Source organism: Podarcis bocagei, assembly GCF_964188305.1.
Source record: "Podarcis bocagei genome assembly, chromosome: 16".
In the NCBI taxonomy this organism is placed as follows: Eukaryota; Metazoa; Chordata; class Lepidosauria; order Squamata; family Lacertidae; genus Podarcis; species Podarcis bocagei.
This window is the reverse complement of record NC_138142.1, coordinates 6,920,731-6,948,187: the sequence shown is the minus strand read 5'-3', so window position 1 is coordinate 6,948,187 and position 27,457 is coordinate 6,920,731. Positions and strand designations below refer to the sequence as shown.

At 45.9% G+C, this 27,457-nt stretch overlaps 1 protein-coding gene and 1 long non-coding RNA gene across 3 annotated transcripts in view; one reads left to right on the top strand and one right to left on the bottom strand.

The window, feature by feature from the left end:
- Nucleotides 1–27,457, bottom strand: part of LOC308575780 (transmembrane protein 132C-like) — a 300,534-nt gene that overhangs the window by 209,364 nt on the left and 63,713 nt on the right. The window contains exon 1 of one of the 2 annotated variants that reach the window (XM_081174741.1): nucleotides 4,321–4,390. The exons of the other annotated variant lie outside the window; for it this stretch is intronic. Within the exon in view, the coding sequence (XP_081030867.1) occupies nucleotides 4,321–4,363 (43 nt within the window). The 5' untranslated portion in view covers nucleotides 4,364–4,390. Of the gene's footprint in view, nucleotides 1–4,320; nucleotides 4,391–27,457 lie in introns of those variants that run through there. 2 annotated transcript variants of the gene reach the window in all.
- LOC308576110 lies at nucleotides 1,185–13,527 on the top strand. Its single transcript, XR_014003096.1, has 3 exons — nucleotides 1,185–1,281; nucleotides 2,309–2,423; nucleotides 13,122–13,527. It is a non-coding gene; the product is annotated as an uncharacterized lncRNA (long non-coding RNA).

Here is a 27,457-nt window from a genome sequence, read left to right as displayed (position 1 = left end):
AAGCAAGACCTGAACATAACAGCATTCTCCCCCCTTGTGATCACCACCAAATGGTATTCTGAAACATGCTGCCCCCAGTAGCACAGGTAAAACATAGCCATCGTGCTGATAGCCATTAATAACCTCCCACTCCATAAATTAGTCTTATCCCCTTTTAAAGCCATTCAAGTTGGTGGCCATTACTACATTTAGTAGGTTCAAATTCCACAGTTTAGCTATGCCCTGTGTGAAAGCTCTTTCTGTTGTCTGTCCTGAATCTTTTATTATGACCCAAATCTACCATCAGGCAAATTATTACTGAGCTGAAATAAACTGGATTTATCATACTCTTGCATCTTGGAGCATGGTTGCTATCATCATCATCATCATCATCATCATACCTTTTATTGGCATCACATACAAACATCACATATCCCTTCTGCCCTTAAGGTCTTCAACGCCAACATTATAGCTCAATTGCTCTATGGTATTCCAGTCTGGCTGCCAGGGTTTACCCAGTTGGTAGAACGAGTGCAGGCAGCTTTCCTCTTCAAGATTATTTACTGTCCCACGCTGTGTACCCTATGCAGCCTTATGTCTAGAGGGATGTCAACACAAGGTAGAGACTGTTGCCTGGTTGCTATTAGAGACTAGCAATGCTGGGAACTTGCAGAGGCCCAGAGAGCTGCAAGGATCTCACTTGTACTGGTTGGGGCAGGGTGGCACTGCTCCCCTGGCCCCCCATCCCCATTGTCACTGTGACAAACCAGAGGAAGAGGGGAAGAAGCAAAGGGCAGCATAGTGCAAACACACCGGCAAAGCAAATGCGGCACTCCTACTGGTGTGTTTGAACCTTGCCAATCTTGCTGCCAACTCATCCCTCCTTCTCACCTTCCTAGCACACCACAGTGATGGCAGTGACAGAACATAGGAAGCTGTCATTTCATTGGTCCATCTTGGCTCTCCAGAGTTCCCGGAAGAGAGTTCCCCCCAGCTCTACCTGGAGATGCCAGGGATTGAACCTGCAAAAAAATCTGCAAAGCAGATGCTCTACCACTGAGTCATGGCTCAGATATGGATCTTGACATCTCAGGTTTAGTTTTGCTCATTTTTTGCATTTTGTTTTAAACTGAAGATTTTAGCTGTTTAATAACCCGCTAACACTTAATTTTATGATTTACAGGTTGCAAATTCTCAGTTCCGCTGCCATTGAAAAGACAGCCAGATTCATCAATATTCTACCAAGGCATTGCAACACGAACGCATCAGCACCCGCCTGCCTTTGTACAAGCACGGAACTAGGTGGGATGCTAGCAAGTGAAAAGCAATAAAGGGAGATACTTTCTTCTGATGAGGCAGGGATAGGAAAATAGCAATGAGTGCCACAACTCCAGAATGTTAATTTAAGGTGATGGACCTTCATATTTAATTCATGTTGGAGAGATAGGTGGCAGGATTTGTTCCTTCCAAATGAGCAAACTGCCATTAAGAGCCAGAAAATGCAATAGGAAATAGTAATAGCAATCAAACAAGAATAGAATATATATTTTGATTTTGCTAGACATGGGGAGCTGGGGGTTGCTGAAATTCACACACCCGTCCCCAGCAACCATCGGACACCTTAATCAGCAACCTCTCTTGGCTTCTGGGATTTGAGTAAACAATGCCCACACAATTTCTAGCATTTCGTCATAGACATAAGGACTATGATTATTTTTTTTATTTAAAAGAAACTGAATGGTAAAGCCTACATCCTCAGGAATTTGAATCCTGAACCCAGCACCTCCATGACAACACCACCCTCACAAAAAGCAACAACAACACACCCCTAAGGATAGGATTCAAAACAATGTACAGATATTTCTACGCCAGCTGAATCCATGTCCACCTCCAATTTAAAAATCCAAAGTTCTAGCCATCAGGTTCCAATGGAAACAGAAAGGCTTCTATAGCTCTCCCTTTGTCAGAGGCCCAATGTCCAGCCTGAGGATGCTGAAGTTGTAGTGGTTTACCACACAGGGCAGGCACATAAAAAGCCAAAGGTTCCTGACAGTAGATATTCTTGACAGTTAATCAGACCTTTTCATTTAAAGGCTTAGGCACAGCATGATCCTTACTTAACCCTGATTGCACAGAGGTCACGGATGAGATATCAAGCAGGGCCCAGACAGAGCCATGAAGTCTAAGCATCCTGAAGACCTTTTTATTAAATTCCTCTGGGCTAGACTCTAATATCTTGGTTGGGTGCTTATTACCGGCCCGCTGCCGTGAAGTGAAAATTGCAACCCCTGTAATAAAGGGGATTTTCTATTTTCACCCTCCCCTGCAGGGATGCTTCGCCATCCATCGATGTTTCGGGAGCCTTTACTGACACAGATCAAATACTGGAAATCTGTGGACAAAGCCACATGAGCCCTTTGTGCTGAAATAAGCTCTACACAAAGGTAACCCAAATGCAGTGACCAAAATAGTTTTGTTGGGGTGTGTGGGAAGGTGGGATTAAATGTGCCTACAGAGATATGACGGCATTCTGAAATGTAGTCCACTTGCAAGTTCCAATGGGTAGAAGTCAGTTAATTCCTACTCACAGCAGACCTGATAAAATTAATTGAGCTAAGTTAGTTGTGCCCATTACTTTCAATAAGTCTGCTCTGAGTAGGAGTAGCATTGAATGCCACCCAATGTTTTCAAAGAATTTGAAAGGTCTCATTGTAACCCAACCTTGTGATAATTCTGGTGAGAGGAGCTTTTCTTCGGTAGTAGTGTCCTAATCTCCCCCAAGGACTTAGAACTCAAACTGTTACCATGACTGGAGGTCATGGTTCATTGGTGAATCCAGTATAGTGTCCCAGCATAGTTCTATAGGCTGCAAACAGGCAAATCAAGGCAGAGTATAATGAACATAGCCAGGCTTTAGCTAAGACATTGATCCAAGTTTTCTAAACCAGACAGATGGGAAGTTGCCTGCTCCTGATGGGGTTACACTCCCTCTGAAGGAATGGGTACACATTTTGGGGGTACTTCTGGACCCATTACTGCTGCTTAAGGCTCAGGTGGCCGCAGTGGCACAGAGTGACTTCGACCAGTTTTGGCTGGTGGCCCAGCTGTACCCCTCTCTAGACAGGGATAGCCTCACATTCGTTGTCTATGCTCTGGTAACCCCTTGGTTAGATTACAACAATGTTTTATATATGGGGCTGCCTCTGAAGACAGTTCAGAAACTTCAGCTGGTGCAGAATTCAGCGGCTCACCAGGGCAAGATGGTTTGAGCATATAATGCCAATTCTGGCCCGACTACACTGGCTGCCAATTAGTTTCCTGGCCCAATTCAAAGTGCTGGTTTTGACCTATAAAGCCTTAAGCAGCTCAGGGCTGCAGTACCTTAAGGACCACCTCTCTCCATATGAACAGACCCAGACCCTGCAATCATCATCTGACATGCCTCCTCCATGAGGGATTTGGAGGGTGGCAACACAAAAATGGGCCTTTTCTGCAGTAGCTCCCTGCTTGTGGAATGCTCTCCCCAAGGAGAAATCATCATCATCATTAAGTTACCTGTCCTGTTGGAGATAGCAAAATAAGTGAGGGCATTCAAATGGTACCTTTAAATTCTACACAACCTCAGTAGAAGGGTAAAGTTTGGGTACTCATCATCTTATAGATATAAGGACTCAACTGAGTTTTGCAGTTTGTCAGAAAAACTCCTCCTGTTTTGCAGAGCTCTCCTGGGTCCTGAAATGCCCAAATTTGACCAGCTACCTTGAACCAGTGCTGTGCTATTTGCTTCATGCTTCCTGCCACTGGCTGACCTTTGTTCCAGGCTGAATTTCCCCAGATCTTCCCCAGGATTCCATGGGCACTTGTACCAGCAGAAATAAGAGGTCTCATCTGACAAAGACGGAATCAGATTTCTTACATTACAGAGATGAATCACTGTATATCAGGGATGTAGTGTGACATTCATGATTATGCATACAGCAGCAGTGAGGAGACTGGGGAGTGTATGTGAACACTGTGAAGTGTCTTCCTGCACCCTTGAAATCCCTGCAAACAGACACACGCACACATACCTTTTGTGGCATAAGAGCAGGGAGGACATTTTTGCTCAGTCCTATCAAATACAGATCCATTTCAAAAAAGGACAGACCCTGGACAGTCTAATCCAGAATAGGTGTGTGTATATGTGTGAAGAACCTAAATCAGATGCCTCAAACTTCCCATCTATTTTAACACATTTAAATGTGTCTGTTAACTTCACCAAGATCAGAAGTGGTCATGTCAGCCCTGTAAGAGTCAATGTGCTTTATTTATTTGTTTGTTTTCAACATAACCTTCACCAACCTTTACAGTTTCCTCCATCAGGAGGCAGCTTCTGTAAGGTCATCGACCGGCAGGATAGGAGAGGTTCACAGGTTTCAATCACAAGAATCCCATAAGGTCTACAGCCAGCTTGAACATCATTTGTGAGAATTAGCCAGGAGGTGAAGAGAAAGACAGGCCAGTGGGATGAAAGGGCACGAGTATATCCAGAGTTGGAAAAAAAAGAGGGCCATTCGGAGTAAAAGGCCAAATTCTCCTTGCAATACATAAATCAGAGTCAGCGCCCTGTCATGGAACGTTAAATCAATCCATGATACTTTTCTAAGATAGTAGTGGTCAGTCCAGCCTCCTCCCACCATTAGACATTAAAGTGCATTTAAGAAGAATGAACAGGAAACAACCCTCCACTCTCAACACTTAAACTTCCACATTTCCTTCATAATTCTTTTGAGAGTCCACATTGGTATGGCTGAAGCTTCACTGCGATATGATCTCATGCATCTGAACAACAGAATCACATTGAATGAGTAGATTGCTCTAAGGGACCCCAGAGCTTGAACTGAGAAGCTCTGTGACCCTCTAGTGGGTCATGACCTGATTCAAGGTGGATTGAAAAAGCAGCACTAACACAATGCAAATATATGGTAACGGGTTAAGAAATGGGTCTCCAATTACATGCTTGGTTTAAAAGTGGGTTCCAGGTCTGAAAAGGTTGAAGACTACTGCTCTAGATGTTGCTGCACTCCAATTCCCATAAAGATGATGATAGTTGGGCTCCAACAGCATCTGGGAGGCTACAGATTCACTATCCCTGGGGGGGGGGGGACTACCTATGGGAAGAATCATAGCTCATTGGTAGACCAGACGTTTCTCTTATTGAAGCATGGGAGGGAGGTGCTCAAGGCAAGCAGGCACCTGTGCCACTGACATGCTTTGTCTTTAGAAGACTCCAGGTCCAATCCCTGGCATCTCAGTTAAAAGGACTAGAGCCATTAGTCCACCTAGACCAATACTAACTTATCCATTGCATTAGCAAAGCTCTTTCCCAGCCTTTCAACCTCATATGCCTTTTAACTGGTGATGTCAAGAATTGAACCTAGGACCTTCTGCATGCAAAGCACATATCCTGACACTGAGAGGCAGACCCTTCACTTTCTGATTGTTGTGGCCAGTGACACAGATGTCAGTCACCCTTGGACTCATCAGTTTCTGCTTCTCTTCCACCAAACTCCTCTTTTAAAGGTGGGCTTACGCACATAAGAAGCCACTTTATACCAAGGAAAACTGAGTGGAGGCTGGTGCACATTGGGACTGCTGGGGTGGAAGGCAGGGGGTCTACAGTAGACGGCACCAGAGCCAGTGGCAGACAAGGCCAACTAATGGTAAGTTCTACAAGGGTGACAATAAGGAAGCTGAGAGCCACTGCCACCCCCAGGACTTATTGCAAATATAAAGGCAGTGGAGGCTGGTCCATCAGCGTACATGACATACTGCCCCACCAAACTTAGTCTACTCTCAGCTAGCCCCCACCTGCCTGCCTTCTTACCTACAATCACTCCTCGGGTTGGCTCTAGCTGCCAGCTTCTTCCTCCTCCTTAGTCTCCATGTTGTCCTTGTAGAACTAAGAAGGGAGGAGGATGGGGATGAAAGTGGAATTATTTGGCTCTGCCTCTCACTGACTCCACCTCCAGCTGGCCTTCCTACACTCCACCCTACCAGTTCCAACAATCATCAGCCACCACTGCTCCAGAATCAATGAGAGAACCACCAGCAGGAAAATGTATCCCTCTGAGCCTTGCAAGGTTGTAGGACAATAGCTTGTCACCTGTGATTAAGGAGACCTGCAGGTTGAGGGCAGGGCAGGCTCTGTCAGAGTGATGCTCAGCGCCATTGCTGTTTATGTCTCCTGCTACTTTATATGCTCCATCAAGTTAATACAAATAAAATAGGTCATGCCTTTATGATATAGGGGTGGGTGGGGGAGAGAAATAATGCAGACGTTTCCTAATTAGGACTGCATTGTTCTGATGTTTCCCCTGTCAGGCCGCTCCTTTAATGCATTGTTTCTTTGTGTTAGGCCAGCTAATTAAAGAGGGGGAGGAGAGAAGGGGGGAGGCAAATCCTGGATCCGATGTCATTCCCCCCCTCCTTTCTTTCCTTAATGGCAATGAATTTTTCTCCCCCTTTCAATTAGGGCCACCACCATTAATGGATTGCTCTGCTGAATTAATAGCTCAGAGGCAGTATAAAAATAGAACCCATTTTAATCAGAAGCAAGGACCATGACCCTGCCATTGCCATCATGGAAACACCAACACCGGCTATACTTGAAGGTGCTTCCAGCAAAAAGCTCCACGCCTCTAAGGATCTCCAGGCAGAGAATTGAAAACCAGACTTTTGTGCCCTCCTTTTCTGTGGCATTTTTGCAGCTGGTCACAAGAGGCAGCAGCTGCTGCTGTTGCACTGTCCACTGCACTTGGGTGTCACCAGTGCTGCTGGCCAGAAGGAGGTACTGCAGCTACTAACTTAGAGTTGTGGGTGTCATAATAGGGCTACGTTTCAGAGCTGCAGCTAGCTTAAGGGGACTGACCACTAGGCCATGAGTAGGCAAACTAAGGCCCGGGAGCCGGATCCGGCCCAATTGCCTTCTAAATCCGGCCCACAGACGGTCCAGGAATCAGCGTGTTTTTACATGAGTTGAATGTGTGCTTTTATTTAAAATGGGTTATTTGTGGGGCATAGGAATTTGTTCATTCCCCCCCCTTCAAAATATAGTCCAGCCCCCCACAAGGTCTGAGGGGCAGCGGACTGGCCCCCTGCTGAAAAGCTTTGCTGATCCCTGGACTAGGCAAATCCAGCCTTATAAAAACTCAGATCTCCTAAATAGTAACACCATCTTTTTTGAGAACATAGGATGTACCCTAAATCCAACATCCTGCTTTGCAGAAAAGTCAACCTCTGGAAAGCCAACAACGAGAGCATGGAAGCCAACACTCTGTCTGCTGTTCATCCCCGCCAACTGGAATTCACCCTGCCTTTAAGATAGCAGTCCTATTTAGCAGTTTGGGCTGGCCATTGATAGACCTTCTCCTTCACATTTTTTCTCATACCCTTTGAGTGTCACATAAGCCAGGATGCCCTGCCACACCCCTTCTAAGAATATACAACTTTCTAAGATTATACAATAATCTTCTATTTATACAATAACAATAATTAGGGATACATTTCAACAATGTCAATACAGATCTCCATTTGTTGACTTTCAGGTAGAGCTTCTATTTTCTGTGCACATGTATTGGCAAGTGGTTTGGAGCATTCTAGTATCTTCTTGCTGAGTGACTCAAGTTGTGTCTTTCATGAAGTTTCATTGTACCTAACAGAAGTTGCACATAATGTGTGTTTTCAGTATTCCTAAATGCTTAGCTTTGGAGCATACAATGGCTAAACACCTCCTGATTCATACTCATTGAGCAGCTCTAGGAAGCTGGAAACCGGGACCCTGCTACTGAAATAGTATTGGATCTTTGATCCCCCCTCCCCTAGGACACCACACCACTGAACTAAACCTCCGTGGCTCAGTGGTTTGCCACAATGGCACTGTTTTGCCAGATGCAAACACTGCCTTAAAATCAGTAGCCATGAAAACAGAGCTCCCCCGCTAACAAAACACTCTTGAGGCGTAAAATATCTAAGCAGGGAGTTTCCAGGAGCAAAGACCATTCAAATTCTAGACTGTAGTGATGACAGGTGGGAAAGAATCCATTTACCCTGGAGTAAAATCTGCAGCAGTGGCCCATGTGCCCCAGCCTATAGCCAGCTCCCTATGGCACCATGTTTGTGGCTGAGCATCAAAGCCACAAGTTGCACCCACAGGGCCAAGTATCTGGGATGCTATTGAATGGTCGTTTGTGCCTCCCAGTCTGCCAGTTATTAATTTCAGTCCTTTTATTTACTGGTAAACCTGTCATTCTCTTTGGTATCACATTTAAACAACAACAACAAACTGTTTTGTAGCTGAAACCCAAATGAATTCTTTTGGAACCCAAAAGAATTGTAGTTGAAACATAACGCAGCAGCTCTTAATGAGAAACTATTAACAGGCATTCCCCCCACCGCCCAGACTCTGCCACCCCTGTTCCACCCCTCAGAATGAGCCTTGGCAACCTGAGCTGATGCCTGAACTTTCACCTTTCTCTTGGCAAAGAACCAGACTAAGTCAACATCACTGGGCTGGTTTCCATTACCAGCTCCTGATTAACATACAGAAGAGTCATTTCTCCCCCTGCCCGCCTTCTTTCTTCCAAGCACCCAGCAGAACAGGAAAACTTCAGAAGAGGGGCCTCCCGATTGATGTCTGACTTTGGAACTGAGCTCATAAAAAGGGAATAATTAAAACCAGGTTACTGGGGGGGGGGGCAGAGGATAGATTCTTCAGAACTGTTTTCCTCTCTGCTGCTAACATTGCACTTCATCACAGCCTAAGAAAGGAAAGGCTGAAGGTTGTTTTGCATCCTGTCCAATGCTTAAAAAAAATCATCTATCTGGATCTATCAGATATGGGAATTACTAACATGCAGCTGAATGAAATGAGCTGCTTTTCTAGCACTTGGTGCACTGTTGACCCTCACGACAGGTCAAGTCAAGGGGCTTCTTGCATCTGCCCCCTATCCTCTTTGCTAGAATCATAATTCCTTGGTACAAATTGATGGCGTGGCTACATCTTAAATACTTTGCACTAGTCTAATTGCTTCACCTCAAAAACAATACTGCAGAACTGGAGGGGCAAAATTAAGGGCCCACTGAAGTGATCAAGGGGACAGAGATCCTTCCCTAGAAGGAATGGGGGAAATTTCACTTGGTTCTCATTTTTAAGCAAAGCTGACCTTATTTCATTGTTCTGAACTATTATGAGGATGGGAATGGAGTTAGCCTTCCAATTTTGCACATCCAATTTTGCAACACACAGGGACATACATAGGAAGCTTCCATGTACCAAGTCAGATCCTTGGGTCATCTAGCTCCATATCATCTATACCAGGCACATTCAACAGGTAGATCATGTTCTATGGATAGATCACCGGCTCCCCAAAGAAGCTTGACATTTTTGCCCTGCACCCCCCAAAAAAGGGGGTTTCCTTCCTAAGAAAAACTCAGCAACTTTGACCTGAACCCCCCAAAAGGGGGTAGCTCACTGCCAGTTTTTAACACTGTGAGTAGATCGCAGTCTCTTGGGAGTTGGCCACCTCTGATCTACACTGACTGGCAGTGGCTTTCCAGGTTTTCAGGCAGGGGATATTCCCAGCCCCACCTGGAGATACCAGGGATTGAACCAGAGGTCTTCTGCATGCAGAACAGATGTTCTACCACTGAGCTATGGCCTTTCAACACCTCTTAAGATCCACATCTTAATGGTCAAGATGTTGGACTTGAAACATTTACACACACACAAAGCATTTACACTTGATCTTAGCTAATTACTATTATTATACTACTGTTGATGCATGAATTACAGCAGAAGAATCCCTGACAGAAAAACCCACAATGAATGAGAACCCATCACCTTCCAAGATAGCCCAATCCACTGTTGAGCAGATCTTACCATCAGAAAGTTCTTCCTAATGTTTAGTTGGAATCTTCTTTTGTTGTCCAGTCCTCCCTTCTGGAGCAGCAAAAAAGAAGCTTGGCTCCACCCACTGATCTGCTTGTTTGTTTTAAAAGAGGTTGTCAGATTGAAGAGTCCTACTACAGTGGAGGCTGGTTTGTTAGGCCAAGTGGTCAACCTCAATTTGCCCTCACCAAGTCCCCATCTGTCTGCCTCTGTACTTACAGCCAGTCCTGGAGGTGACAGCTTCCTCCTCCTCCTTAGTCTTGCTCTTGTAGAACTCAGCAAGGAGAAGGAGGATGGGGACAAATCTGGAACAAGTAGGCTCTGTTTGTCATTGGCTCCAGCTCCACCTGTTAGTGGGGCTCCCTGAATTCTGCCCCCAGAAGCCTCAATGGGCACCAAGCACCACTGTCAGAGACAGAACCATGGAACTTCACATCACAGCCATCATCACAGGGGGTTCGATCTGGAATACCAAGAACATCAGATCTGGGCGAAACCTAAGCACAATTGCAAACAATGACCTTAGAGATGTGGAACGACCTAATTTTCTTTCTTGGAACTTAGCAAAATAGAAATAAAAAATCCCAAGATATTCTTTTTCTGATTACTGAACAGAAGGTAGTCATTTATTTTGTGTTTTCAAACATGATCCTTTGTAGAATGTTTCTCCCCTCCCATTGTTCCCGCCAACGGTGATCTCATTTCATAGCATGCCTGCTCAGGCTGAATTGAAAGCAGAGATGCTCAGAGCTAAAGCGTCTGTTCCCATTTACTGTGGCTGCAGCAATGCAGGTAAAGGGAAACACTGGCTCGGGAAATCTTTCAGCTTGCTTTTTTTAACCATTTGGGAGATTGTGAAAGGAACTGCCACACACAGTGCTTGCAGGGTGCCTTGATGCTTCATGAAAACCCTTTGAAGTCATCCAGACTTCTATCCTGGATCTTCTCCCTCCAGAGAGATACAGCTCAGTGACAGGGCATAATAACATAGGATGAGCCTGCAGGATCAGGCCTGTGGCTCATCAAGGCCGTTATCCTGTTCTCACATTGGTTCAACCAGATGCCTATGGGAAGCCTGAAAGCAGGACTCAAGACAAGACAAGACAAGACAAGAACTCTCCTCCTGTGCTTTCCAGCAGCTGGTATTCAGAAGCATCAAGACCACCAACTGTGGGGGCAAAGCTAGTAGCCATTGGTAGCCTTATCTTCCATGAGGTTATGTTTTGTGTGCAGAAGATCCCTGTTTCAATCTCTGGCATCACCAGGTGAAGTAAGGTAAAGGGACCCCTGACCATTAGGTCCAGTCATGACCGACTCTGGGGTTGTGGCGCTCATCTCGCTTTACTGGCCGAGGGAGCTGGTGTACAGCTTCTGGGTCATGTGGCCAGCATGCCTAAGCTGCTTCTGGCGAACCAGAGCAGTGCACGGAAACGCCGTTTACCTTCCCGCCGGAGCGGTACCTATTTATCTACTTGCACTTTGACGTGCTTTCGAACTGCTAGGTTGGCAGGAGCAGGGACCGAGCAACGGGAGCTCACCCCATCATGGGGATTTGAACCGCCAACCTTCTGATCGGCAAGTCCTAGGCTCTGTGGTTTAACCCACAGCGCCACCCATGTCCACCAGGTAGACTGACATAAATATCCCTGTCTGGAGCTCTACAAAGCCACAGTCAAATTGGTGTAAACCAGATGTGGGAAACCAAAAAACCCAGGGACTGAATGCAGCCTTTCAGGCCTCTTCTGCTCCTTATCCCCAAGCCATACCCCTATATGGCCCTGTGCTGTGCCCTCCTTGAGTGCTTTTGCCTGGGTGGCTTCCCATTGAGACATCTGGTTGTCCTCTATGAGAAATGGGTGCTGGACTAGATGGACCTTTGGTTCGATCCAGTATGGCTCTTCTTTAGCCATACCAGCTGGAGCTGATGGAAGTTGGGGTCCAACAAGGTCAAGAGAGCCATAGGCTTCCTCATCACTGCAATCAATTGTTCTCATTTGAAGGAAGTGCCAACTTACTCCCACTTAAGCTACTAAGGACACGGGTGGCGCTGTGGTTTAAACCACTGAGCCTCTTGGGCTTGCCGATCGGAAGGTCGGCAGTTCGAATCCCCATGATGGAGTGAGCTCCCATTGCTCTGTCCCAACTTCTGCCAAACCTAGCAGTTCGAAAGCACGCCAGTGCAAGTAGATAAATAGGTACCACTGTGGTGGGAAGCTAACGGCATTTCCGTGCCCTCTGGTTTCCGTCACTGTGTCTCGTTGCGGCAGAAGCAGTTTTGTCATGCTGGCCACATGGCCTGGAAAGCTGTTTGTGGATAAACACTGGCTCCCTTGGCCTGAAAGTGAGATGAGTGCCACAACCCCATAGTCGCCTTTGACTGGACTTAACTGTCCAGGGATCTTTTACCTTTACCTACTTTTACTTAAGCTACTGAACTCCACTACTGGATCTTCCTGCCCATGTGCTGTGGGTGAATATAGCTTGTCTACATGCTCCCTTATATTTGCCAATAGATGCAATTGCTGTTGAAGCCTCACTCTTGCGATTTTAATGCTGGCAAGTAAGCAGTCGACTCCCCTCAGAGCCAGGAACTTTCTTCACTTGGACAATGGGCCACCAGGGGGAGCTGCTTGAGTGTCCCTTGCAGTTTTTATGCACCCCCCCATCCCACCCCATCTAACTGTTCAGGTTTCCATATCAAAATTTATCCCAAACAAGCCTCAAATCCCCAGGAAATCACAGGCATGAACATTCAAACACACAAACCATCAACACAACAGAATTCAAACAGCAGAGAGGCATTCTCCATTTAATTCTGTTCCAGCATCTCTTCTTGGAGATTTACGCCAATCAGAGTACGTGGTGAATTTCTGAAAAACCATTCATCTGTGGTTTTCATCAATGACAGTGGTTTTGCTTTGATCATACTGGTTCTGGCTGTCCTGGAATGCACTACTGCAGGTGTACATGTTTGTGTTTGCCTGCTCTAGATTGTTACAATTTACATGCCTTTGTATTTGATGGCCAGAACAATGGTAGGCAGGACTGGACCACAGCTCAGTGGCAGGGCATCTGTGGTAGAACATCTGCCTAGCATGCAAAAAGGTCCCAGATTCAAACCAGTAGAGGCTGGTCCATTAGCCTGTCTGCCTGTGGCACTAGCTGTCAGATTACTTTATTCTCCTCCTCTTTCATCTCACTGTTGCCTTTACAGAACTCATCAGGGAAGAGGCCAACTAGAAGCAGTTGGTTCTGTCTATTATTGACTCTGGCTCCACCGTCTGTTGATCAGCCTTCTGACCTGCCAGTCCCAATGGGCACCAACCTCCACTGGCTCAGTTTCTGGTGTCTCCAGGAAGAACTTCAAAGAGCTCCTGTCTGAAAGCCATTGCCAGTCAGAGTAAAGGCAAAAGTAAAGGTAAACGACCCCTGGATGGTTAAGTCCAGTCCAATTCGATTATGGGGTCAAATTCCACGTTCAGGTTGAGGGAGCCAGTGTTTGTCTGCAGACAGCTTTCCGGGTCATGTGGCCAGCATGATTAAACTGCTTCTGGCACAACAGGACACCGTGACAGAAGCCAGAGCACACGGAAATGCCGTTTACCTTCCCACCGCAGCAGTACCTATTTATCTACTCACACTGGTATGCTGTCAAACTGCTAGGTTGGCAGGAGCTGAAACAAAGCAAAAAGCAAGGGGAGCTCACCCCGTCACAGGGATTTGAACTGCTGGCTTTACGACTGGCAAGCCCAAGAGGCTCAGTGGTAGACAATACTGGACTAGGTGGACCAATGGTCTGACTCAGTGTGAATAAAAACTTCCTGTTTGCTTCTCATTGAGCAATTTAGTCAAGCCTTCTAACATGGCTTCTCTTATTTCCTCAAATAAAATACCTTGTGCCCTCCTGATCTTATAACCTACAACTCCCATCATTCCACTGACCTGGCCATGCTGGCTAGGGCTGATGGGAACTGGAGTCCAAAACATACAGAGAGAAAAATGTTGGCTATCCTTGGGCTAGAGGCTTGCTTTGCAAAGCTGAAAGCTGAAAATGGTCCAGAAATCTGAGGGCAAAGGACAAGACTCCCAACAAGCCCTTCTGTGGCAACACCAAGCCTGCCTTTAAACCACAGAAACCTGACCATGCCAGGTCTTACACTGGTGAACTAATTGGCAAGGCTGCTTAAAATTCAACCATCTAACCTTTTTTTTTTTTAAAAAAAGTGCTCGGATCCTTAACACACACACACACACACACACACACACACACACACACACACACACTTACTTTCCCACATTATTTTCCAGCCATTTCTGACATTGCCTATGTAAGCATCTTGAAACACTTTTCTAAAAAGAAAGAAAAAACCCAAACACCCAACCCTCGCTTAATCAATATCAAGATTAAACCAATATGTTTCCAGGCTTGGATTGAGATCTGGCTCAGAGTTTGTGTAATGGAGGAGAAGAGAATGGAACAATTTAACCACATCTGTGGAACAGAGCAAATAAAGGAAAGTTCAAAGAGGTTGGGTCCCCCCCCCCTTTTTAAAGGACTAAAGTTTCAGATTTAAACACATATGCTTCAGAAATGCAAGGTCACATTTTAAATGTGTGTGGCATTTTGCTGATTAGTTTTTTATATAAAAAAAGAGGTTATACAGTGGGGTGAAAGTACTGCTCTGTTGACTAGTCAAGGGCAAAAGGTCAAGCTTCTATTATTTCTATGAGGCCTTGGTCAATCCAAAGGTTTTGTTATTCTAGCCAATTTGAGGGGTTGATAGTTATAGCTCAGGAATTCTGAATCTGAACTACCACCAACATCATGATTATTTATAATGTAAATACAAACCTGCCTGGACAGTCAGATAATCATCAAGGACATGCATGTGGGTGCCCCCTGTTAGAATTCCTGCTCCGTGATTGCAGTCATGGGATTTTTGTCTTTCACATGACGGTATGTGTTTTGACTCCACAGAGTGGGAAGTGATGGAGACAGGATGTTTGTGTTACTGTGTCCCGTGAAGTGGGACTATTGTCCTTTGTTCTTTCCTCTTTGCTATCTGATGCTAGAGAGAGAGGGAGCCATGTTGCAGTGCTCCGTGTGTGTTTATATGTAAATAAAGTAGATTAGCCAAAATGATGAGTTGCTGAGGTCTGTTATGCAAGCTGCAAACACTCTGCGGATCCCTAAGTGTGCCGATTTCTGTTGGCATCAGTCGCTGTGATGTTTGGGCAGAAGAAAGCTTTTGAAGCTCCTGAAGGATCAACGAGGAGGGAGGGAACATGCCAGTAGGGTATGTGTCTCTGCCAAGGTCCTACTCGAGTGTTGGACGAGCTCCTGACACCCCCCTCCCACAACTGAGACAAGGGGGCTGGCTACTGGGTGCCACATACAGAACCTTTTTGGTGGTGTCTTGACTATGGAACTCCTCTTTCAGGGACAGTGTATTGTTTTTGCATGTAGGTCAGATGTGGATGACCTTTGGTCCTCCAGATGTTGCTGAACTATGACTCCTTTTATCCCTGCTCATTGCCTACATTTGCTGGTGTCAATGGGAGTTGTGGCTTAGAAACACCTACAGGGCAAAAGCTCGCTTGCATGACAGTGCCAGGTTAAACCCCAAGTATATCCAGGTATTGTGAAAATCCTGGACAACTGCTGCCAGTTAGTATAGACTAGGCATGGGGAACCTGAATGGGCCTGAGATGTCATTTTCCCCAAGCCCTGCTCGCCTACCCTGCAGCTGGTGCCATATGGCATCAGGTGCAGGGCAGGTAAAGAAGATAACTGCAAGACCTGATTTCAGCAGGACCATTCTATGCAGTTCAAGTCCACCTGTCAATCAGGTTCAAGTCCACCTGTCAGGGGAAAGGGGAGGGTTTTTGGGGAGAGTGTGGGTTGCCAAGCTAACTTGCTTCCAAAGCTCTATTTCCCCTTTGCGTACCCGTCTCTCCCTTTGGGCCTAATCTGCACAATTGCCCAGAGGCAGGGTGCCTCTTTGCAGGCGTGTTGGCACCAGCAGAGCTGATAATAATAATAATAATAATAATAATAATAATAATAATAATAATAATAATAATAATAATAATTTATACCCCACCCATCTGGCTGGACTTCCCCAGCCACTCTGGGTGGCTTCCAACAAAATATTAAAATACAGTAATGCATCAAACATTAAGAGCTTCCCTAAACAGGGCTGCCTTCAGATGTCTTCTAAAAGTCTGGTAGTTGTTGTTCTCTTTGACATCTGGTGGGAGGGTGTTCCACAGGGCAGGTGCCACTACCGAGAAGGCCTTGTGTCTGGTTCCCTGTGACTTGGCTTCTTGCAGTGAGGGAACCGCCAGAAGGCCCTCGGTGCTGGACCTCAGTGTCCAGGTAGAACGATGGGGGTGCTTCCACTGATATGCCCACCCAGCCCTGAGCCTGCCCTCACTGTGCCCTTCCATCCACAGGTAAATGGCAGTGGCACCCCTGCCAGGAGGCTATTGCCAAAAGGAATAACTGCTTCATTTTCTCACACCTGTCGTTGCTTAGGAAGGGCCCTTGCAAGGCTGTGATGGGTGTTGCCAGGTGGCCTAGCCATGACTACCTCTGGTACCTTCCCTGCTTAAAACCAATTCATCTCTTCCCCACTCCTCTGCATTCTTACATACCGTACTCCACTAGGCTTTTTTTAGCAAATAAATAAATAAGAGCATTCTGAACAAAAGGGAGCTACCAACATCTCTAACAGTGCCTCCTCAACAGTTCTCTTGATTAGCCCTAATGTTTTGACACAAGCTTTTTATTTATTTATTCCTATTTATTTTTTACCGTCTTTTTCCCCCTTAACAGGGCACAGAAAAAGCAAACATTGCATTAGCCCATTAAGGATGGAAGAGCTGGATAAATACCCTGCTGCTTTGTTCCCAGCACTTTCCTTAATACACTCCTCTTGAAAATCACATTTCGCAGCCTCAAGAAGGCAGGCTAGGTTAATACAGACTGTTAAGACAGGAGTGGAGACATATTCAAGGCCTGCTCACGGCAGCAAGATCGGTAGAATAGGGCAAATTGCTACTTTAAGTGCTCAGTAACAGGGAGTTGCCCAAAACTCAGGTTTTTGTTGTTGTTACCATTGCTGGACAGATCGTGAAGCTGAGGCTCCAATACTTTGGCCACCTCGTGAGAAGAGAAGACTCCCTGGAAAAGACCCTGATGTTGGGAAAGATGGAGGGCACAAGGAGAAGGGGATGACAGAGGACGAGATGGTTGGACAGTGTTCTCGAAGCTACAAACGTGAGTCTGACCAAACTGTGGGAGGCAGTGGAAGACAGGAGTGCCTGGCGTGCTCTGGTCCATGGGGTCATGAAGAGTCGGACACAACTAAACGACTAAACAACAACAACCATTGCTGTTGCTATATTCACACCTTGCTTCCACCATGGAACTCAATTGTCCCCAGGTTGTCTCCCATCCAGGCCCTGATCTTCTTACCTTCAGTAAGCAGGGCCTATCCAAGACATTTTGTTGCCTGAGGCAATGATCTAGCTGATGCCCCACACCATCTATGAAAGCTGATTGAACTAGCAATAGGATTGTGGTCACATCCACACCATACATTTAAAGCTCTGTCATTTCACTTTAAACAGACATGGCTTTCCCCAAAGAATTTTGGGAGCTGTGGTTTGTTAAGGGCACTGTATTCTGCCTTGGTCAGACCACACCTGGAATACTGTGTCCAATTCTGGGCACCACAATTTAATAAGGATGCTGGCAAGCTGGAACATGTGCAGAGGAGGGCAACCAAGATGATCAAGGGTCTGGAAACCAAGTCTTTTGAAGGAACAGCTGAAGGAACTGCGTATGTTTAGCCTGGAGAAGAGGAAACGATGATAGCCATCTTCAAATATCTGAAGGGCTGTCACACAGAAGATGCAGTAAGCTTATTTTATCCTGTTCTGGAGGGCAGGACTCGAACCAATGTCTTCAAGTTACAAGAAAGGAGATTCTGACTAAACATCAGGAATAGCTTTATGATAGTAAGAGCTGTTTGACACTGGAAGAGTCTCCCTCGGGAGGTTGTGGACTCTCCTTCATTGGAGGTATTCAAACAGAGGTTCAATGGTCATCAATGTGGTGTAGTGGTTAAGAGCGGTAGTCTTGTAATCTGGGGAACTGGGTTTGCGTCCCCGCTCCTCCACATGCAGCTGCTGGGTGACCTTGGGCTAGTCACACTTCTTTGAAGTCTCTCAGCCTCACTCACTCCACAGAGTGTTTGGGGGAGGAAGGGAAAGGAGAATGTTAGCCGCTTTGAGACTCCTGAAGGGGAGTGAAAGGCGGGATATCAAATCCAAACTCTTCTTCTTCTTCTTCTTCAATTGTGGATGTGTTAGTGGAGATTCCTGCATTGCAGGGGGTTGACCTTTGAGGTGCCTTCCAACTCTACAATTCTATGATTTCCCCACCTCACAACAAGGCAGTGTGCTGCTCGCAGGTTCCATGTTGAAGTACTCCTGCAGCCCACTTGGTATGAAGGGTTGGGCTGCCCTGCTATAGGAGAAGCATGACTGACATTCAAGGAAGACCCCCTTGACTCCCTCTTGTATGGAATGGAATATCCTGGAGGAAAGCATGGATGGTTAGGACTCTGAAGAGGAACCCTCTAAGTGCAATATCAATTCCCCCACCTTTTTTTAAAGCACTGCATTTCAGAAGATCTCATCCACAAGGGAAGTGAATGTTCCTCCACCACCTCTTTGGCTGAGGCCTGCAGCTATACCAGGAGTAGCAGTTCCTTTTGGGCTCATTTGGTGTCATGGCCCAAAGAGCACTTTATTTCAGCAACTTCCCAATCCTCTGTCTCATTTGGCTGCCTCCCAAAAGAGCTCCTAGCATCCTTTAGGCCTCTGCAACCTTTTCACTCCAAAGAGAGGAAGCAATATGTTACCTAACATCTGGTCAGACGTGTAGTTGGCTGACCTAGATATTGCTTACGGCAGATGTTGCCCATCAGAATATAAAGGGGGTGGATATCAGGGAATGCAGGGCAGAGATTATATATATATATGGGTCTGGCAATTGTAAAGAAGTCTTGATTGGCTGCTGTTCAAATTCATTCCAAGGGCCAATTCACATTCTCTCGTGCACCACAAAAACATGGATCAAATGTCAGCCACAGTATACATCAAGAGTCCAGATTTCGACACAGTTGCAGCACTTTTTGCAAGAGCTTTTTCAGACATGAATGATACCTGAAAGGTCATGGGGTGCCTTGTAGGTGTGAAAACATAAGAACAGAGACCAGGGCTCTCAGGAAAGGTTAAAGGAATATGTGTGTTTAGCATGGAGAAAAGAGAACTAAGAGACAATATTGAAGCCATATGCAAATATGGCAGCCCAATCCTGGTTTCCCATCCCTGCTGAAGTTGGCAATGTGGGCCCGAATTGTGCCCTGCCTGCATTCTGATGGACGTTCCTACCATTTTGGAGGGGGTTTTCCTTGTAGATAAGCAACAACTTTTAAAAAGTAAGTCAGAAGGGGGAGGGGGAGGAAGAGGAGGTTCCCTTGGGTGGAAACTCCCCCCCCCCCCAAATAAACTTGACAGGGATGCTCAGAAGCCATGCCCAGAGATGGTTAGCTCTAAATTGAAAGAAGAGAAATTGTTTATTTGATACTTGAAAGTAGGAGGGTGAGAGAATCGAGTGTGGGGGAAATAATTAGAGGAAGCCACTCTTGTCATTGCCTGGTTCATTTCTGTCGAAAGGCTGTTGAATAATGATCTCAAATACTCTCCTAGTGATTACAGTTTCCTGATGATTTATCAGTGCGCTCTCTCTCTCTCCTTGCCCCCAATTTGCCCCCACCCCCTGAGCTCCCTTTTCTTGATCATGTCCCTGAAAGTACAAAGACAGGTGGTGGCTTGAAGCATCTGAGAAGGAGGAGAAGGGAATGGTGGTTCATCCTTGGATTCTCTGCACCAATGGCACAAGCGTCATCCTTTCTCTGTGACCTTCCCACCCTCCACACTGGTGGACTGAGCTTCAGTTTATCTCTTCTCCCCTCCCCACCCAACAAAAAGAAGGTTTGTTTGTTTTTTAAAAAGCTTCTAACAAAAACACTCCTTGTTCACACACACACAGTTATTTATGGTCATAAGAAATAAGGGTCACATTAACATTTAACTCAGCATTATCAATACTGACTGGCAGCAGCACTCTAGAATTTTAGCCAGTGAACAATCCCAACCCTAACTAGAGAGGTCAGGAATTGAACCGTCTATGCACAATGTGTGTGCTCCTCCATTGTTATGGGCCCAGTGGCTATGGCAGGATCTGGGATGGTTTGGCAGCCGCAGAAGCAAGAGGATGAGGAAAATAAAGAAGGAGCCAACAGTGTGAGTGTGTCTGTGTGTGGGGAGAGAGAGAGAGAGAGAGAGAGAGAGAGAGAGAGAGAGAGAGAGAGAGAGAGAAAGGAAGGAAGGAGGTGGGCAAAGCCACATCAGGGATTTTGACCCTGAGGGGCTCCCTGAGGGGAGGGGCTAAACAAGTGGTGACGTTGGCATTGGACGTTGGCATTGGACGTTGGCATTCTCCATCAGCTTAATAAATCTGTTTTCCAGGCCATCAAAACCAGTTATCACTGCCATATCACAACAGCTCTTCTGCTTAGCATCTCTTTTAATGGTTAGCTAAAACCCCAGTAGTGATGTATGGAAGTGGGAGCTGGACCATAAAGAAGGCTGATCGCTGAAGAATTGATGCTTTTGAATTCTGGTGCTGGAGGAGACTCTTGAGAGTCCCATGGACTGCAAGAAGATCAAACCTATCCATTCTGAAGGAAATCAGCCCTGAGTGCTCACTGGAAGGACAGATCGTGAAGCTGAGGCTCCAAGACTTTGGCCACCTCATGAGAAGAGAAGACTCCCTGGAAAAGACCCTGATGTTGGGAAAGATTGAGGGCACAAGGAGAAGGGGGCGACAGAGGAGGACGAGATGGTTGGACAGTGTTCTTGAAGCTACCAGCATGAGTTTGACCAAACTGCGGGAGGCAGTGGAAGACAGAAGTGCCTGGCGTGCTCTGGTCCATGGGGTCACGAAGAGTCGGACACGACTAAACGACTAAACAACAACAACAAAACCTGCTTCCCTGCAATCTCTGCCCACTGCTTCTTGTTCCTGCCTGGCAGAATAGCAGAGAAGAAATCTTCCTCCACAAGACAGCCCTTGGGATGTTTGAGGACCCCTTGATCTTTGCTTCTCCAGAAGAGAAGAGATGAGGAACCTGGAAGGCCAACAGATGCAAAAGTCAACTTTTGTCTGTACATAGACTGCTGGTGAGGACTTAAAGGATGGAATGCTGTCCCCTCAAACACCGAAATGAATATACATGTATGTAAAAAGCTAGCATATCGGGGGAAGGATAGGCTAGAACACTTCTGAATCCCATTATCTTTTCGACCTTTGCTGAGGAATTTGAGGGGTGGGGTGGCTTCTCTCTCCTTCCATCTTTGTAGAAACATTTTGAAAATTGGACCCCTGCAAGCAATATATAGTAGTAAAGTAACAACACAGGTTTGCCACCTTTCTCCACACATATATAGTTGCCATGCATTTCTCTGTATTTGAGAAAATTGATAAGAAGAAAGTTTTTTCTCTCTCTCTCATAATTCTAGAAGTTGGGGGCATTCAATGAAGCTGAACGCTAGAAGATGCAGGGCACAGAAAAGGAAGTACAGTGGTCCCTCGAGTTGCAAACACCTCAGGTTACAAACTCTGCTAACCTGGAAGAGTTACCTCGAGTTGAGAACTTTGCCCCAGGATGAGAACGGAAATTGTGTGCCAGTTGCGCAGCGGCAGCAAGAGCCACCATTAGCGAAAGCACGTATCTAGTTAAGAACAGTTTCAGGTTAAGAACGGACCTCCAGAATGAATTAAGTTTGTAACTAGAGGTACCACTGTACTTCTTCACACAGAAAATTCACTCCAGAATTTGCTCCCACAGGAGGCAGTGATGGCCAGCAAATGCTTTAGAAGTAGAATAGATAAAATTGTGGAGGTTAGACTATTGGTGGCTTTTAGTCCGGCATCCTGTTCTCACAGTGGTTAACCAGATGCCAATAGGAAGTCAGCAAGCAGGATGCGGGTGGCGCTGTGGGTTAAACCACAGAGCCTAGGACTTGCCGATCAGGTCGGCGGTTCAAATCCCCGCGACGGGGTGAGCTCCTGTTGCTCTGTTCCTGCTCCTGCCCACCTAGCAGTTTGAAAGCATGTCAAAGTGCAAGTAGATAAATAGGTACCACTCCGGTGGGAAGGTAAACGGCATTTCCATGCACTGCTCTGGTTTGGCAGAAGCGGCTCAGTTATGCTGGCCATGTGACCTGGAAGCTGTACGCCAGCTCCCTTGGCCAATAAAGCAAGATGAGCGCTGCAATTCGGCCACGACTGGACCTAATGGTCGGGGTCCCTTTACCTTTACCTTTAAGCAGGACTTGAGGGCAACATCTCTCTCCCTTCTTGTGATTCCCAGAAAATAGCATTCAAAGGCACATTGCCTCCGGCAGGGGATGGAAGACATAGCCATTGTGGCTAGTAGCTGTTGATATCCTTTTCATCCATGAATTTGTCTAATCCTCTATCAGAAGTGCCTGAACAGCCAGTCATGCTACCAGCAATTCTACTTCCCCTCTCCATTTTTATGTTCCTACTATCAGATCCAGGATGGGTAAGAACAACCAGAAAGGATTATTGTGACCCTTTAGGGTGTGCGTGTGCAAGTGCTGTGTGTGTGTGTTTTGCACGCATTCTGTATGTGTGTGGCACGTATCATGTATAGAAAGCATGCATGCTATAGATATGGTCAAAACTGCATGTGTGCAAATTTTCATCACAACTGGCTTGGCCATGTTCACCATGCATGTGGGAGATTGAAGTCAAATACAACTAGCAAGCGTAGGGCTAGTTAGTGTGTTAAAGGGTAAAGGACCTCAGAGTTGTACTGCTAGATAGACTCTGGAGAGGAAGTAAAGCGTTTCTACTCCCCCCCCCCCTCTGTAGCATGTAACAAGACAGATATGTGAGCTTGCTCCCAAGCTTTCATCACTTATTTGGAATTATGTGCTGTACTTTCCACCCTAGTATTTTCCCTGTGTTATCTTTGCTGCTGCATGGAACAATGCGATGACTAAAACCATGAATCTGTAAGTAAAGCATTTTAAACTTACTTAACAGTGTATAGTCTGCAAGAGAGGCAGAAGGAGGTAAGCTGCTGTGCACAGTTGAATGGGATAAGAAAGGTCTAACAACCTATATTCCTAAAGCTATACTGTGCTGCTTATTCTTGTGAGTTTAATACCCTGCTACTGGGAGTCTCTGTGTGCTAGCCCTGCATTTTGAATCCAGGAACTCAGCCATTTATTTTTGTTGTTCATCCACACACATGGGTCCAAAGGGATTCATATATTTAGTTCCCCACAAAGCAGAGGGTGGCAAAGGGCTGGAGAGGGGTTGGATAGGTTAAGGAGAGAGTTGGGGAGGGTTCATAGAATCATAGAATCATAGAATCATAGAATCATAGAGTTGGAAGAGACCACAAGGGCCATCGAGTCCAACCCCCTGCCAAGCAGGAAACACCATCAGAGCACTCCTGACATATGGTTGTCAAGCCTCTGCTTAAAGACCTCCAAAGTAGGAGACTCCACCACACTCCTTGGCAGCAAATTCCACTGTCGAACAGCTCTTACTGTCAGGAAGTTCTTCCTAATGTTTAGGTGGAATCTTCTTTCTTGTAGTTTGGATCCATTGCTCCGTGTCCGCTTCTCTGGAGCAGCAGAAAACAACCTTTCTCCCTCCTCTATGTGACATCCTTTTATATATTTGAACATGGCTATCATATCACCCCTTAACCAAAATATGGAATGCTTCACGAATTTGCGTGTCATCCTTGCGCAGGGGCCATGCTAATCTTCTCTGTATCGTTCCAATTTTAGTATATGTGCTGCCGAAGGGGGGTTGCAAAGGGTTGGAGAGGGCTGCGAGAGATAGAGGGTTTGAGAAGGTTGGAGAAGTTTGCTGTAAACATGGCTTTGCCCCCAATTTAAAAACCTTGTAAATAATGGGAATAAATCCTCCTCTCCATCTGCACTAACTAGCCACAGTAAATACAGCCTGGATAAGAATTAGGGGACCATAATGTCCATCAGGCTGCCCACTAATGCCTGCAAGAGAAAAGCTAACACCAGATTTTCTGCACATTTGTAAACCAGCTTTACTGGTTAGATTGCTGGGGGCAGTAATAGATAGATTTGAAACACACACACACACACACACCCTGGCAGCTCTCCACAATTCATCCCCATCTGGGGAGGGTCACCACAGTAAGAATACAGGATTATTGCCATCCATGAGATCAGATGGGGATGAGGAGGGGGAGGGAGAAGAGGGGGAAAGAGACATACTTTGCAAATGAAAATGTCAAATGCAAAGAATGAAGAAAGGGAACAAATGATGCCCCCACCCCCCACACACTAATGGGCTTGCAAAAACAACAACATATAAATTTCCAGACATGCAGTCCAGCGGATCTAGTGATGCCCTGATGCACTTGCTCCTGTTTGGAGCATATTTTTCTTGGGCACAACAGCAAGCAGGAGGTACTTGGCTGTAAATCCAGCCAGATCTTTGCCTGCAAGCCTCATGCTTGCAAGGGTCACGGGATGCCGTCTTCTAAGTCAGAGTGTAGGTCCGTTCATTATTGTCTACACTGACTCTCAGAGGCTTTCTGAGTTTTCAGGCAGGAGCGTTTCCCAAGGGCCAAGCCTCAGACCTTGCACATGAAAGGTGGGTGCTTTACTACTAAACAGAAGCCCTTCCTCAACTGCTTCTTTTAGCGGTTGGTGTTTCCCTGTACACTGCCCCCCTTCCTCTGTGCCACCAAGGATGGGAAAGGACATCAAAATGGAGATTCAAAAAGCACTATCTCTGCAACAAAGGACTCAATGTGCCTGATCAAGGCTCAGCGATCCAACCAAGTTTATGGCAGTGGGTGGCTTTTCAAGCTTTCAAGCCTCCCCATTTGATCAGAATAGCAAAAGGGTCCCTCCTTTCAGCCCCTTGACAAGTGAGCTGATATAAATCACAGTCTTCCCAGCAGGAACTCTTCCCTAGACAATCGACCCTGGCAGGATCTCAAAGCCTCACATAGGCTATTGTAAAAAAAAGGGGGGGGAGGGAGAGACCATTGCCAGTTTTTTGTTTTGTTTTTTAAGAGAGAGGGAAGAGGGAGTCTGATCTTTTACAACCCCATGTCATAACCCAAACCTACAGAATCTTATAATAGGTCTGCATGGGGAGGAGGTGGGTGGGTGGTGGGGTCATTCCCGTGTCATCAGACATTGCCATTTGGTTTTAAGACATCTTGCAGGGGTTTTAGACTATTGGCTCCCAAAGTTAAGTGCACTCATCAACAGGCTGCACATTTGTTTAAATAGAGCCAATCAACCATTTTGCTGTGGAGGGCAAATACTCCTGACTCCTCCATCTTCCATCCCATGTAGTCAAACTCAGGACAGGACAGACCCTAAGCACTGGGATGTGCCTGCTGGGGTGTGGTCTAGGTGGAGAAAAATCCCCAAGATTAAATAACCCTCTTCGCAGGAAAAAGGTCTGTACTTCTCTGGCACAGCAAGCACTGAGATCTGAGCTTCCTGCTTCACGGGATCAGGCAGTGGAACGCCGATGTGGGGTACTTTGAAAGCCACCTAGTCTGACTCCCTTCTCAGTGCAGGGAATCCAGGACACCCCCAACACATGGCTTCTGCCTAAGACCTCCAGGGCGGGACAGTACCCCCTTCCCCCAGGTAACTGGTTCCAGTGAGGGAGAGCACACAACCAAGTAATTGTTTCCATGAATGAGCTGCTGTTACCATTAAGGACTTCTAAAGTTCATCCTAAAGTTCAACTGAAAACTTCCCATCATTCCACATAGTCTGGGGACAGTCTTGAGGGCCTGATAGAGAAGACTGGAGGGCCACATCCAGCCCTGGGCTTGAGGTTCCTCATCGTTGTTTTAGGCAATGTTTTTGGCAGATGGTAAAATCAGATCAGAATTGTGAAAGTTCACAATATTGGGTTTTTTAAGCAGCTTTACACCTACACTTTCAACAAAGGAGCTGCTGGCCAGCCTTTGGGTACGTTGCAGTGCCACTCCTGCAGGTGGCCAGAGGTGGTACTACAGTGACCAACTCAGCAGGGGTCAAGTGAAGCCCCAAACTGGATTCTAGCTGCTCTTATGAAGCTGCTGACTCTGTCCTGGCGTCTCCAGACCACCTGGCCTGGAAACACTCTAAACCAGCAGCCCCTCAAAGTCTGGTGTTAACCACAGGGAAGCCTGTGATTTCAAGGCTGGCCCAAAATCCTCTTCCCATTTCCCAAAAAGCTTTTCTGTTGCTTTATTGGGGGGGGGATAAAATTCTCTGAAATTCAGGGGGATGGGTTGACATGTACTTATTTCAAAGAGAGCCTTGTGGGTGGTGCTGGGATTTTTTAAACAAAAGTTTTTAAAAGAAAGAGGAAATGTGTGCCTGTGGCTCATACAGTAAAGTAAGGTGAACAGTAACTTCCTCCCAATAACTTCATAAACAAGTCCCCAATCTTTCAGGCACGATCAAAACATATTCTTTATATTTCTTTGAACTAGTTAACTCTCACCAGTTTCCTTAAGAAATGCCTTTACTGAGCTGCGTTTCCAAGTAATGCTGCTACAAGGTGTCTTATGTAGATAGACTTCGTATTTTCAGTCAACTTCAGGTGGAAGACATCATAGAGTCCCAAGAGATTGCTTGCTGAAAACCTTCATTCACATAAGCAAGCAGGTATATTCTGGCAGAAATGGCAATACAGTGGTACCTCGGTTTACAAACTTAATTCATTCTGGAAGTCTGTTCTTAAACCAAAACCATTCTTAAACCGAGGCGTGCTTTCCCTGATGAGGCCTCCCACCACCAGTGACCTTCCACCATTCAGATTCCATTCTTAGACCAAGGTAAAGTTCTCAAACTGGGACACTATTTCTGGTTTTGCGGAGTTTGTAAACTGAATCGTTCTTAAACTGGACTATTCTTAAACCGAGGAACCACCGTAATAACTTCGTAACACACAAAGTGGCCCTCAGTACACTGGCTTGAAAAGAAATCAGGAAAAATGAGTGTGATGAAATCACTACAAGTTGTGGTGAATCTGAAATCAAGATGGATTTTACTTCTCTTTCTAGCAGCATGGATGGTGGCTCATATTATGGGTATTATTACTGTATTTCTGTATTATTTTCATAATACTATTGCTACAAGTCTGTCGTGGCCTTTGGCTAGAAAAATAAACTTAAGCTGAATTCAATAAATTCTTTCTAAAACATTTTTTACACAGCTCTTGTTGTGATAATCCAGACCCTTTTAATCCAGATTAGGATACACTGTACTATTTACTACACACTCACAGAGATGAATCTTTGGCTAAGAGGGATTCCATAATGGAAACATAAGAAAAAGGGGTGTGTGTGTGTGTGTGTGTGT